The 13,924-nt window shown below is 35.6% G+C and overlaps 1 protein-coding gene across 1 annotated transcript in view; it reads left to right on the top strand.

Annotated features, from left to right (window-relative positions):
* Positions 1 to 13,924, top strand: part of ADAM28 (ADAM metallopeptidase domain 28) — a 72,692-nt gene that overhangs the window by 22,180 nt on the left and 36,588 nt on the right. Inside the window, exons 7-10 of the mRNA XM_057310201.1 lie at positions 503 to 574; positions 1,669 to 1,740; positions 6,303 to 6,472; positions 8,996 to 9,080. Coding sequence (XP_057166184.1) covers positions 503 to 574; positions 1,669 to 1,740; positions 6,303 to 6,472; positions 8,996 to 9,080 — 399 coding nt within the window. The remainder of the gene's footprint in view (positions 1 to 502; positions 575 to 1,668; positions 1,741 to 6,302; positions 6,473 to 8,995; positions 9,081 to 13,924) is intronic.

Genomic DNA, 13,924 nt, shown 5'->3' with positions numbered 1-13,924 from the left:
TATCTGAGGAGAAGGGAGCAGACTAGATGCCATGGTGTGCTGGCTCTGGGCATTGTACCATAGCTAAGGAAGGGGGTGCTCGCTGGGAGACAGAGAAAAGGCTACTTAAAACCAACAACAATAACTAGAAACACTAGGAGGATGCTGAAGTCACTGTTTCTCTATTTCAGGACATGATAGTAGAGAAAACCCATTGTTCAAAAACTCCAAAGACACTGGTTTTACTTCCAGCACACGTATTAGTTAGATGCGCAATCATTTAAATTCTGGCAAAATGAAGGGGTCAGACTAGAATGTCACTGATGTCCCTTCTAGCTCTGATATTCTGAGTCTTGTCTATAGATAATTGTGCTTGGTTAGTTAGAGTTAAAATGGTAATGTTGTTTTCCTTTGTTGCCAGATATCAACCAATCTTTTCTAAAATTACACATTTCAAATAAAAGAATGACTCTTGCAGAGAATGATATTGTCTCAGTAATTTTTGTTTTTATATTTATTACAGAAATCAAAAGACCAGAAGGGGCCAGAACATAAGAAATACATAGAATATTATTTGGTCCTGGATAATGGTGAGGTAATTGTAACAGATAAAAATGTGTCTTTCAAAAATCCTCTTCTATATAAATTTATTATGGGAAATATTAAATATATAGATCGGTTTTGAAGAATCATGACTATGAGCTATTCTTTTTTATGAATTGTTCTGATCCTAGGAAATTTGACATATAATTAGACTGATATGATTTTTCCTTCTCAGGAATGTGCACCTGATATGATATGCACAAAGTGGACTTTTTGCATTTTATCTTTTATTATTGTCTCCAAACTTAGTTTTCAATTAAATTCTTTTGACATTTTGTCTTTCATTAAGCAGTTAAATCACTGGTAAGTTAGAATTTATCCTCATCAGGGAGTGGCAAATGTACAAGACTGATGAATGGAATCTTCTGAAAAAGGCATTTTTGGGTAATATTCATTGTTTATATTATTTTAAAAGAACACATTATCAAATATTGGAAACCTAAGGTTCACATAATGAATGAATGAAGATTCACATAATCTCAAAAGGGAAATCTTTGCACTATGATAATATGAGTAAGTTAGTTTGTTCATGCCCTAAAGCTTGGCCTCTCATTATACTACATTCATTTACCATTTATCATATATATATATATATATATATATATATATATATATATATATATATATATATATATATGAATAAGTATATAATACCATGGTTTCATAAGCTGTGCAGAATTGTTGCAAGGAATAGATTATTTGTATACACACACACACACACACACAAATAATCTATTCCTTGCACCAATTCTGCACAGTTTATGAAACCATGGTATTTAAATGGAAAAACATTTGGAGTAATTCCTTAGAACTTTACACTAAGCTACTACTTCAGGGGTAATACATCATCTCTACTCTGAAAGTACTTTAACTTAGCTAAAGAAATAAGGAAACATTATGCTTCTATCTATTAACTGTTAACTTTTATAACTGATTGTTAATTATAACCACTGATAAGTAAAATAAACTGAAGTTGCCTTTTTTTTTTTTTTTTGCCTTTTAATTATATTCATTTCTGTCAGTGCCCGTATTTTGTCATGGTTGGTTTTTTGTTGTTGTTGTTGTTTGTGTTTTTTTTTTTTTCAGTTTAAAAAGTACAATCAAGACCCAGAGGAAATAAGAAAGAGGGTGTTTGAAATGGCCAATTATGTCAACATGGTATGGTATATTTCAAGTGCAATTTTAACAATTTGTGAGGCAGTGTCATTGGGTGTATCTATGAATGCTTGTGAAGCAGGGAAAGAAAGTCAATACTCCTGAGATTAATACTGCTGATTAATTCTTGAAATTTTGCTACTTAATTGAATATCAATATTACATGATAGAGATGTTCCTCACCTACATGCCACACTATTCTCAGGTTGATGAAGGTATAAGAGATGATTTTGTTTGAATTGCTTTTTTGTTTTTCTAAAGCCTGGGAAGACATCACTGACCAGCAAATCCCAACAGAAAGCCAATCTATGGGAGAACATGAGAAAACAAGCAAAATCAGCCAAACTCTGGCACAGTAGTATTTTTTAATACATCATCTCATTGAATCTTCGAAATTTTGAGATATTCCTAAACCTAATATATAGCTAAAGAATTAGATTCTGGGAAGCAAAGCTACTTGCCTAAAATCACAAAGTTAGGAAATGGTAGAGATAAGATTTGAACTTGGATTGGTTGGATTTCAAAGCCCATTTCAATTGGGAAAGATGTTGATTTTGGTTTGTAAACAGGATTTTATCATCTAATTAACAAAATCTTTTAAAAATGATTTCTGTATGCCCCCTGCTTAAATCTTAATTGTTAGTGTCTTGTTAGTTGAACATACAGTGAGTCTGCCTACTTACATGGGTGAGTCACTTTGGGGTAGCCTGCAAATTCTCTAAGGATAGAGAGAAAATGAAGGTGGATTCAATGACCAACATCATCCATATCTTGTCTTCTCACCGCAAAGATCATGCTGACTCCTCTTAAGGAACCCCAAGAACTGGCCCTATTTATTGAACATCTCCTTTGTGACAGGAACTTTTCTAGATGACAGAAATAAAGTGGGGAACAAAACTGACAAATATCCCTTCAAGGAGTTTACATATTTGTTCAAGATGAGCATAAATACACCAAATAAAGAGTATGTAGGATGGTGATTATAAGTGCTATAAAAAAAAGTGTATAAAAAAGAGTGATAGAGAGGTTCATCTTGGGTGCTATGTTAAATAGGGAAGCCCAAGTCCAAGGTGTCCAAAGTGACATTTGGGCAGGGAAAGGAAGGGAGATAAGTGTCTGACCCTAGGGGAGGGTGTGCAAGGCAGAGTGAAGTTCTGAGGACAGAAGCTAGATTGTCATATTTGAGGAACAGTGGGACGGCCATTGTGGCTGGCATGCAGTAAGCCAGGGCAAGGGTGGAAGCAGATGACATCTGATGGGTAGCCATGGCCTGAACCTGCAGCTCCTCGTAGGCCTGGGTAAGGACTTTTTGGTATTCTTCACAGGCAAGGAAGACTGGAGAGCCGGAGCTGAGGTGTAACATGTTCAGATGTGTGTTCTTAAAAGATTATCTTGGCCATTATGTTGGAAATAAACTGAAGTAAAGCAATTGGCAGAAATAAGACCGGATAGGGGAATTATTCCCTAATTTGGCTCACAAGATGATGGTGGCTTGAGAAAAAGCAATGGTAGTGGAGCAATTGAGAATAGCTGATCTCTGGAGAGAGTCCACAGGGTAGATGAGGTAGATGAGAGATGAGAAGTATAAGGAAAGGAGAAGAGTCAAGTGACATCAAGGGTTGGACCTGAGCAACTTTAAGAATGGGTAACATGGAGGGGGATAGTGACTCAGAAGACAGATGAGGATTTCCATTTAGAACACATTCGCTTTGAGATATCTTTTTGTATAAAGATTTCCAGGTGCACATCATTATGTTGCATACTAAAACTAATATAATGTTCTATGTCAATTATATCTCAACAAAAATATTGTTTCTTAGTGGGGGTGGCAATGGCAGTGGATTGCTAATTTTTAGTAAAGTGTTCTATGACTAAGTAATTTTTCTGAATGTGTACATGTTTCATGTTACATTTTTATATTTAAGAAATGAAAATATTAGAGACTTTACATTTCAAAAATTAGAGTAATAATACTAGGAAATTTCCCTGAGATGAAGGGTAGACATGTCCATATTGACAATGCCCTCCACATGTCCAGCACCTAGTAACATGTGTCAGGTTATATCATTGTAAAATTTTGAATCATTAAAGATTAAAGAGAAGATTCATGGATGCATAAAAAAAAGATTCTGAGGTGAAACTGCTGGATATACAAGACTGATTGGAGCTCAGGAGCAAGGTCTGGGTGGAGATATAAATCCATAAGTCTTTAACACATACAGATGGCATAAGACATGGATCAGCAAACTGTAACCTGTGGGCCAGATCTGGCCTGCTGCATTTTTAAAAGCAGTTTTAATGAAACATAGCCACACCCATTTGTTCACACATTGTTTATGGCTGTTTTCCTGTTATAGTGCCAGTGGTGGTGAGTAGTTACCGCAGAGACCACACAGCCTCAAAGTCTGAAGCATTTTCTGTGGACCTTTACAGAAGAAGCTTACCAACCCTGGTATAAGATAACCAAAGGAGTGGGTGTAGATAAGTAGAAAAGAGACTGAGAACAGATCCTTGAAGTGCTTCTTTGAGGAGAGATCAGTGTGCAGGAGAAACTGACAGAGATCAATAGAGTAGACAATGAGCTTTGAGGAAAACCAGGGATAGTGTTGTTCTGGAAGCTACTTGAAACAAAAATCTATCAAAGGAAGAAATGATCAATGATGTTAGATGCTTCTGAGGACTGAGGATTGGCCACTGGATTTAACAAAATAGAAGTTATTGGTCACCTGGATGATGCAAGTTTCTTTGGAGTGTAAGAGTACAGGCATGATTAGAGTGATTCCAATGAGAATAGAAAGTAGAATTAGAGACAACAGATACAGAAAATTCTCTTCAGAAGTTTTGCTATAAGTGGGAACAGAGAAATGGGGAATAAGTGATAAGGAGAGGGGTTATAAAAATTGTCCCCCTGCCATGATGGGTCATCCTTTTTATGCTGATGGGAATGATTCTGTGGAAGGCTAAGTACAGAATTGCAAGGAAGATGGAAGAATTGCTGGAATAATCTCCTTGACCTGGGAAGAGGTGGGCGATCTAGTGCATGAGTGGAGAAATTGGGCTTAGGGGCACAGCATTCATTCATATAGTAAAGAAGGGGAGGCATAGGTTGTTTGAAGTAAGCCAGGAGGTAGACAGTGGTGGGAACTTGTGGAAGTTCTCTTCTGGTTGCTTCTATACACTGAGTAAATTTGGAAGCAGGAGTATCTGCTCAAAGTGAGGTTTTAATAGAAAGTGTCACAATTACTAAAAGATAAGAGTGAACACGAAAAAATGTGCAGAAGCCTCTGGGAATAAATGGATTTTGGAAATGCAGCAGGTTTGCTGAGACTGGTGAAGACCACTTGAGGTTAGTAGTTGTAGCTTCCAGGTGAAAGCGATCGGCATAGTGTGCTCTCTTCCGTGTTCTGGGGCATGGTGCAGGAGAGACATAGGGAGGAATTGTTTTAACCAGGTGGGTCAAATAAAGCAAGAATGGAAGTGGGAAGTTGAGGGAATCATCAAGGGGAGGGTTTTAATCTGGTTAGATTTTGACTTTTCTTTTGATGATAATTGCATTCCTCAATGCTTGTGTTGTTTTCCAAACTACTTAAAATGATTTCTTCAGGTTTCTCAGCAGGAAGTTGCCCCACAAGAAAACCTGTAACTGTGCAGGTTTTTTTTTTTTCCAGCTTTATTGCGATATAATTGGCATGTAACATTGCGTGAATTCAAGGAGTCCAGTGTGTTGATTTGATATACTTACTTGCAAAATGATTTTTGCCACCTCCATCGCATCACATAGTTGCCGTTGCTTTTTTTGGGGTGATTTTAAAAATTACTCTCACCGGTGTTAAAGTAATTAAGATGATATTATTAACTATCACTACCAAACTGCACATTAGAGCCCCAGAACTCATTCATCTAATAAGTGGATTTATCTGACCAACACTGTGCAGTTTTGTGAACTATAGTAGCAATTTAAACCTTGTTTTTAAAGTAAACATATTCTTATAAGATTAACTCATTATTTCTAAAGATTATCCTATGTTCATTATAGATTATTTGGTTCAGTCCAGGTTTAAGAATTAGAGGATCACTTTCTTTATTGTGACTCACAGATGCAGGACTTTTTCATATAGCATGTTCCTCTCCCAGTGTCCAAACCAGCACTGGGTCAACCTTGCTAATTCTGAAATGTTATGACTCTGAGAACATCGCAAAGCATTTGAGTAAAGACACTTAAGTTGAAGTCATAGTAATGAACTATTAACAGAAAGTTATAATGTTTCTTGAGGTTGCAAGCAAGAAAAGTTTGTTTCAATAGGACCTTTTCTCGAAAAAAAAAAAAAAAAGGAGTTTTCAGACCTGAAATATCTAAGTGTGTCTGCCTTGCCCAAGTAGAGATGCTAGCATCTGTGAAAAGAGGTAGTAACTTCTATCTCACAAGTATGTTTGGAAAGGAAGTTTGGAAAGGAAGTTTTTACAGTGCTGCTATTAATAAGTTCGAAAATCTAAATTACATTGAAAATATTGAAAGATAATATCCCCATTATGTTGTTCTTTTGACATGTATTCTTTTTGGACAGCTTTATAAAAAGCTCAACACTCACGTGGTCTTAGTCGGTATGGAAATCTGGAATGATGAGGATAAAATAAAGATAACCCCAAATGCAAGCTTCACCTTGGAAAATTTTTCTAAATGGAGGGGAAGTATCCTCCGAAGAAGAAAACGTCATGATATCGCTCAGTTAATCACGTATGTATAGATTTTCCCCTTTGTATGTTAAATGGTATTTAGCATAGAAACTTTCCAAAGCCTTGGCAAAGCAAGTGGTATCTCAGGGGATAGGGTAAGAGGAAGTGGTTTACGCAAGGGGGTTAAAAGTTTAAAAAGTATTCATTTGAATCTTGTGAATATGCTCTTACCTTTGTTACATGTATTTCTTTTTCTTTTGCTTTTGAAGAAAAGCTAACAATTTAGCAATGGTTCATCAGAATTTTGTCTGTTTTGATTAGGCATACAGAAAGGAAAGACAGGTTTAGATAATGGCAAGAGAAATTTCGATTCAATGTTTTAAAAGACTTGATTAGCCTTAAGCACTAGTCAGGACAAATTTCAAGGATTGAAAGAAAATTGCATATTATATTCTAATCCCACACCTTTACCATCCTGCTGAAATGACTAATTAAAAAGAAACAGGAAGTAAATCTGATGACTATAAATTAGACAAGACTGCTGAGCACATGCCTCAAAAGAAATCAAGAAAATTCTGCTGGATACTGTGCAGCTGGAATCAGAAAGAATCAGCAAGAAGTGGCTTAAAATTATTCAAGTTTTACTTCTTAAGAAAACAGGAGTTGTTATAGGAAATAAGAATTAATTAATATTGTGTTGGTTATCTACCACACGTAACATATCAGCCCACAACTTCCTGACTTAAATAAGTCTTCTTATCTTAAGTGTCTGGTTCCTTGCCAGGTATGGCTGGAGCATGGGCACTGGTTGGTCATCTCTGCATATACGGCTTTCATGTGGCTAACTTGGACTGCCTCCAGCATGGCAGTCTCAGGGTTCTGGAGATCTTGCAAGGTGACTAGTTTTCCCCCAGAAGAAGCATTCTAAGAGGACCAAGAGAAACCTTCAAGACTTCCATGACTGAAGCTTAGAAATTGCACAGTGTCTACTAGGTATTTATCCACGGGATACAAAAATAGTGATTCAGTGGGGCATTTGCACCCGAATGGTTATACCAGCAAGGTCCACAACAGCCAAAATATTGAAAGAGTCCAGATGTCCATCGACAAATGAATGGATAAAGAAGATGTAGTATATATATACACAATGGAATATTACTCGGCCATTGAAAAGAATGAAATCTTGCCATTTGCAATGACGTGGATAGAATTAGAGTGTATTATGCTAAGTGAAATAAGTCATTTAGAGAAAGACAAATACCATATGATTTCAGTCATATGTGGAATTTAAGAAACAAAATAGATGAACATAGGGGAAGGGAAAGAAAAGTAAAATAAGATGAAAACAGAGAGGGAGGCACACCATAAGAGACTCTTAAGTATAGGGAACAAACTGAGGGTTGCTGGAGGGGAGGTAGGTGGGGGATAGGGTAATTGGGTGATGGTCATTAAAGAGGGCACAAAATGGCAATCCAACGCCAAGAGTAGATTTCTTGACTAGACTAGAATAAACAAGATAAAAGTACTAAAAAGATATGATGGAAGGAAATAACTGTTCTTTCACTTGTAAACAAAAGCCATGGCCTTTACCTGACAAATTAACAAAAGGTATATGTCTATACCTAGGCATAACCAGATAAGAACCTTGTAGTACAACTATACTCTACCCACTGAAAACAGGAGCCAAAATAGCTAACTCCATAATGGGAGAAGCTTTTATTTATTATAAATGAACTGGTAGTGAGTATTAAACCCACACATATGTGGACTTAAGTATAAGTAATTTTATAATATAATTTTTAAAGAGGATATAAATGCCATGTATCTTTGAAATATCATGTATAATACAAAATACCATTTCAAAATAACAGATATCTGAAAATTTTCCAAGGGAAATATAAAGTGGGAAAAAGTTCTCTAATTTTCCTTATTTTTCATGGCAAAAATGAGGATGATAACTGGGAAACTAGAAGTTCAACTTTTTATTTATTCTTTGCAAATTACTAAAGACAAACCAGGGCTAGGATCTCGAACAGATAGCAGAATAATAGCAAAGGTAGCACATGGAGTCATTACAAATTGAAAGAAAAACAAAATGAATAAAATGAAAAAATAAAATTAAAATTATGAAAACCAAACCAATCATCTATGCAAATAAATGCAAGTGGTTCAAATTCCTTTTTAGTAACAAATACTTCAATAACATAAATGCTTCAGTAACACAAATATGTTCAGAATGGGCCCAAATTCCAAATCCCACTATCTAAAACAGTGCTAAAAGAGAACAAAAGTAAATGGTATAAAAATCTATGAGAGAAAAATATAAATTAAAACAAAGCATATGTAATAATACTAATATACAAATAAAATATATGTATAAAATATTAAAAATTATTATATCCAGGTGCTTTATACTTAGGTGATATGACAACCATTGCATATTTAAAAAAGCCTAATGCAAATTCAAAAACTGAAGGAAATATTTAAGTTATTATTCACAATATGAGTTTCTGAGTTCTGGATTATCTATAGAACATATAGTTGAGAATCATAGTTGTTATATTATTTTTTTTCTGTCTTGCAGAGCAACAGAACTTTCTGGAACAACCGTGGGCCTTGCTTTCATGTCTACAATGTGCTCTCCTTATCATTCTGTTGGCATTGTTCAGGTTTGTTTGAAGATAAATAGTTGGTTCTACAGTTCAAGTGTGTCAAAAGCTCTTTTTTTCTGAATCATGTAGTTTTTTTGCTGTTGGTGTTGATATGGTAAATAACATGGATTGAATTTCAAATGTTGAAACAATCTTGCATATCCAGTATAAACCCAGCATGGTCATAATGCATTATCTTTTTTATATCTTGCTGGATTCAATCCTTATCTTAAGGATTTCTATATTCTATATAATCGTGAGGGATATTAGTCTGTAATTGTCTTTTCCTGCGTTTTTCAGGTTTTGTTTTTAGGGTAAATCTGGCCACACAAAATGATATGTTCCCAACTCTTCAATTTTCTGGAATGTCTTAGTAAAATTGGCATTATTCCTCCCTAAAATATTTGGTACAATTCATCACTAAAACCGTATGCGTCTGGCAATGTCCTTATGGAAAGGTTTTTAACTACAAATACAGTTTCTTCCATAGATACAGGACTATTCAGGTTATTTATCTTTTTCTTCAGTGAGCTTTGGTAATTTGTGTCTTTGAGGAAAGTGTCCATTTCACTTACACTGACATAAATTTGTTGACAATATTCCTGTAATATCTTTTTTTAATATCTGTAGAATTTTTTATATTTGTAGTAATGTCCTCTCTCATTCATGATATTAGTAATTTACTTCTTTTTCTTGTGATCAGTTTCACTAAGAATTTATTAATTTCATTCATTTCTAAGAAACCACTTTTGCTTTATTGATGCTTTGTGGTTTTCCTGCTTTCGGTTTCATTGATTTCTGTTCTTGCCTTGATTATTTTTATATTAATCATTTATTAATATTTTAATTAAAAACTGAAAGCAGATTTTCATTATCTGTGTCTACCAAATGTGTCCTATTTATTATTATTTTCAATATTTCAAATATTAAGGGAATAATATAAACACACAATAATTAATGTTGGTGTAGACTCGTGGGTATACTAATCTTAAACCAGGTAATGACATTTGATATACTTATAATGAAGAAAGAAAAATTAAGAAGTTATGTATTTGTATAAATATATCTATTTTGCTTCATATTTATTGTTTTCATAACTTCTAAGTTTCAATCATTTTTTTCGTTATCGTGCTTTCTTTTTTTAGCTTTAGTTTTGGAACTATTTTTCTTTTTTTTTAATTATGTTTTGATGTAGTGTTCAGTGATTCATTAGATATGTATAACACCCAGTGCTCATCACAACACATGCCCTCCTTAATACCCATTACCCTGTTACCCCTCCCCCTCCCCCCTCCCCTCTGAAACCCTCAGTTTGTTTCCTGGGGGTCCATAGTTGCTCATGGTTTGTCTCCCTCTCTGATTTCTCCCACTTCAGATTTCCCTCCCTTCCCCTATGGTCCTTTGTGCTATTACTTATGTTCCATACATGAGTGAAACCATATGATAATTGTCTTTCTCTGCTTGACTTACTTCACTTAACATAATCCCCTCCAGTTCCATCCATGTTGATGCAAATGGTGATTTCCTGATTTGTCAAAGATTAGTTGCCCATAGAGTTGAGGGTCCATTTCTGGAGTCTCTATTCTGTTCCATTGGTCTATGTGTCTGTTTTTGTGCCAGTACCATGCTGTCTTGGTGATCACAGTTTTGTAATATAGCTTGAAGTCAGGCAACATGATGCCTCCAGCTTTGTTTCTCTTTTTCATCATTTCCTTGGTGATTTGGGGTCTTTTCATCCCTTCTGATGGCTGAATAATATTCCATTGTATATATAGACCACATCTTCTTTATCTATTCATCTGTTGAAGGGCCTCTCGCCTCCTTCCACAGTTTGGCTATTGTGGACATTGTTGCTATGAACATTGGGGTTCATGTGCCCCTTCTTTTCACTACATCTATATCTTTGGGATAAATACCTAGTAGTGTGATTGCTGGGTTGTAGGGTAGCTCTATTTTTAAATCTTGAGGAACCTCCATATTGTTTTCCAGAGTGTCTATACCAGCTTGCATCCCCACAAACAGTGTAAGAGGGTTCCCCTTTCTCCACATCCTCTCCAACATTTGTTATTTCCTGTTTTGTTAATTTTTGCCATTCTAACTGGTGTAAAGTGGTATCTCATTTTGGTTTTGATTTGTATTTCCCTGATGGCTAGTGATGTTGCATTTTTTCATGTGTCTGTTAGCCATTTGTATGTCTTCTTTGGAGAAGTGTCTATTCATGTCTTCTGCCCATTTTTTGACTGGGTAATTTGTTTTTTGAGTGTTGAGTTTGAGAAGTTCTTTATAGATCTTGGATATCAGCCCTTTATCTGTAATGTCATTTGCAAATATCTTCTCCCATTCCCTGGGTTGTCTCTTAGCTTTGTTGACTGTTTCCTTTGTTGTGCAGAAGCTTTTTATCTTGATGAAGTCCCAAAAGTTCATTTTCGCTTTTGTTTCCCTTGCCTTTGAAGACATGTCTTGAAAGAGGTTGCTGTGGCCGATGTCAAAGAGGTTATTGCCTATGTTCTCCTCTGGATTTTGATGGATTCCTATCTCACATTGAGGTTTTTCATCCATTTTGAGTTTATCTTTGTGTATGGTGTAAGGGAATGGTCCATTTTCGTTCTTTATATGTAAGCTGTCCAATTTTCTTGGCACCACTTATTGAAGAGACTGTTTTTTCTCCATTGGATATTTTTTCCTGATTTGTCAAAGATTAGGTGTCCATAGAGTTGAGGGTCCATTTCTGGAGTCTCTATTCTGTTCTATTGGTCTATGTGTCTGTTTTTGCGCCAGTACCATGCTGTCTTGGTGATCACAGTTTTGTAATATAGCTTGAAGTGAGGCAACATGATGTCTCCAGCTTTGTTTCTCTTTTTCATCATTCCCTTGGTGATTCAGGGTTGTTTCTGGTTCCATACAAATTTTAGGATTGTTTGTTCTAGCTCCTTGAAAAACGTCAATAGTATTTTAATAGGGATGGCATTGAAAGTGTAAATTGCTCTGTGCAAGATAGACATTTGAACAATGTTTATTCTTCTAATCCACGAGCATGGAATGTTTTTACATCTTTTTGTGTCTTCAATTTCTTTCATAAGTGTTCTAAAGTATAGATCCTTTACCTCTTTGGTTAGGTTTATTCCTAGGTATCTTATGGGTTTTGTTGCTATTGTGAATGGAATCAATTCCTTAATTTCTCTTTCTACAGTTACACTGTTAGTGTATAGGAAAGCAACTGATTTCTGTGCATTGATTTTGTATTCTACCCATTGCTGAATTGCTCTATGAGTTCTAGTAATTTGGGAGTGGTCTTTTGGGTTTTCCACATAAAGTATCCTGTCGTCCGCGAAGAGAGAGAGCTTGACTTCTTTGCCAATTTGGATGCTTTTTATTTCTTTTTGTTGTCTGATTGCTGAGGCTAGGACTTCAAGCACTATGTTGAACAATAGTGGTGAGAGTGGGCATCCCTGTCATGCACCTGACCTTCAGGGAAAAGCTCTCAGCTTTTCTCCATTGATAATGATATTCACTGTGGGCTTTTCATAGATGGTTTTTATGATATTGAGGAATGTTCCCTCTATCCCTATACTCTGAAGAATTTTAATCAGGAATGGATGTTGTATTTTGTCAAATCTTTTTCTGCATCAATTTAGAGGATCATATGGCTCTTGTCTTTTCTTTTATTAATGTGCTCTATCACACTGATTGATTTGCAAATGTTGAACCACACTTGCATCCCAGGAGTAAATCCTATTTGGTCGTGGTGAATAATCCTTTTAATGTACTATTGGATCCTATTGGCTAGGATCTTGTTGAGAATTTTTGCATACATATTCATCAGGGATATTGGTCCGTAATTCTTTTTGATGGGGTCTTTGCCTGTTTTGGGGATCAGGGTAATGCTGGCCTCATAGAAAGTGTTTGGAAGTTTTCCTTCTGTTTCTATTTTTTGAAACAGCTTCAGTAGAATAGGTATTATTTCTTCTTTAAATGTTTGGTAGAATTCCCGTGGGAAGCCATCTGGCCCTGGACTTTTGGTTTTTGGGAGGTTTTTGATTACTGCTTAAATTTTGTTACTGGCTATTGGTCTATTCAGATTGTCTATTTCTTCCTGTTTCAGTCTTGATAGCTTATAAGTTTCCAAGAAGGCATCCATTTCTTCCAGGTTGCTTAATTTCTTGGCATATGGTTGCTGGTAATAATTTCTAATAATTGTTTCTGTTTCCTTGTTGTTAGTCACGATCTCTCCCCTTTCATTCATGATTTTATTAATTTGGGTCCTTTCTCTTCTTATTCATTCTTTCAAGGAGCCAGCTTCTAGTTTTCTTCAACTGTTCTACTGTTTTTCTGGTTTCTATTTCATCGATCACTGCCCTAATCTATAATATTTCTCTTCTCCTGCTTGGTTTAAACTGGTTTTATTTGCTGTTTTTTCTCCAGCTCCTTTAGGAGTAAGGTTAGCTTGTGCATTTCGGATTTTTCTAATTTTCTGAGAGAGGCTTGGATGGCTATGTATTTCCCTTTTAGGACCGCCTTTGCAGTATCCCATAGGTTTTGGACTGATGTGTTTTCCTTCTCATTGGTTTCCATGAATGTTCAAGTTCTTCTTTGATTTCCTGGTTGACCCAATCATTCTTTAGCAGGATGCTCTTTAACTTCCAAGTGTTTGAATTACTTCCAATTTTTTTCTTGCGATTGAGTTCCAGTTTCAAGGTGTTGTGGTCTGATAATATGCAGGGAATAATTTCAGTCTTTTGGTATTAGCTGAGACCTGATTTGTGACCCAGTATGTGGTCTGTTTTGGAGAAAGTTCCATGTGCATTCAAGAAGAATGAGTATTCTGTTGTTTTAGTTTGGAATGTTCTGTATATATCTACGAA

The sequence above is a fragment of the Ursus arctos genome, unplaced genomic scaffold (genome assembly GCF_023065955.2).
Source record: "Ursus arctos isolate Adak ecotype North America unplaced genomic scaffold, UrsArc2.0 scaffold_11, whole genome shotgun sequence".
Classification (NCBI taxonomy): domain Eukaryota; kingdom Metazoa; phylum Chordata; class Mammalia; order Carnivora; family Ursidae; genus Ursus; species Ursus arctos.
This window is presented reverse-complemented; position numbering and strand designations above follow the sequence as displayed.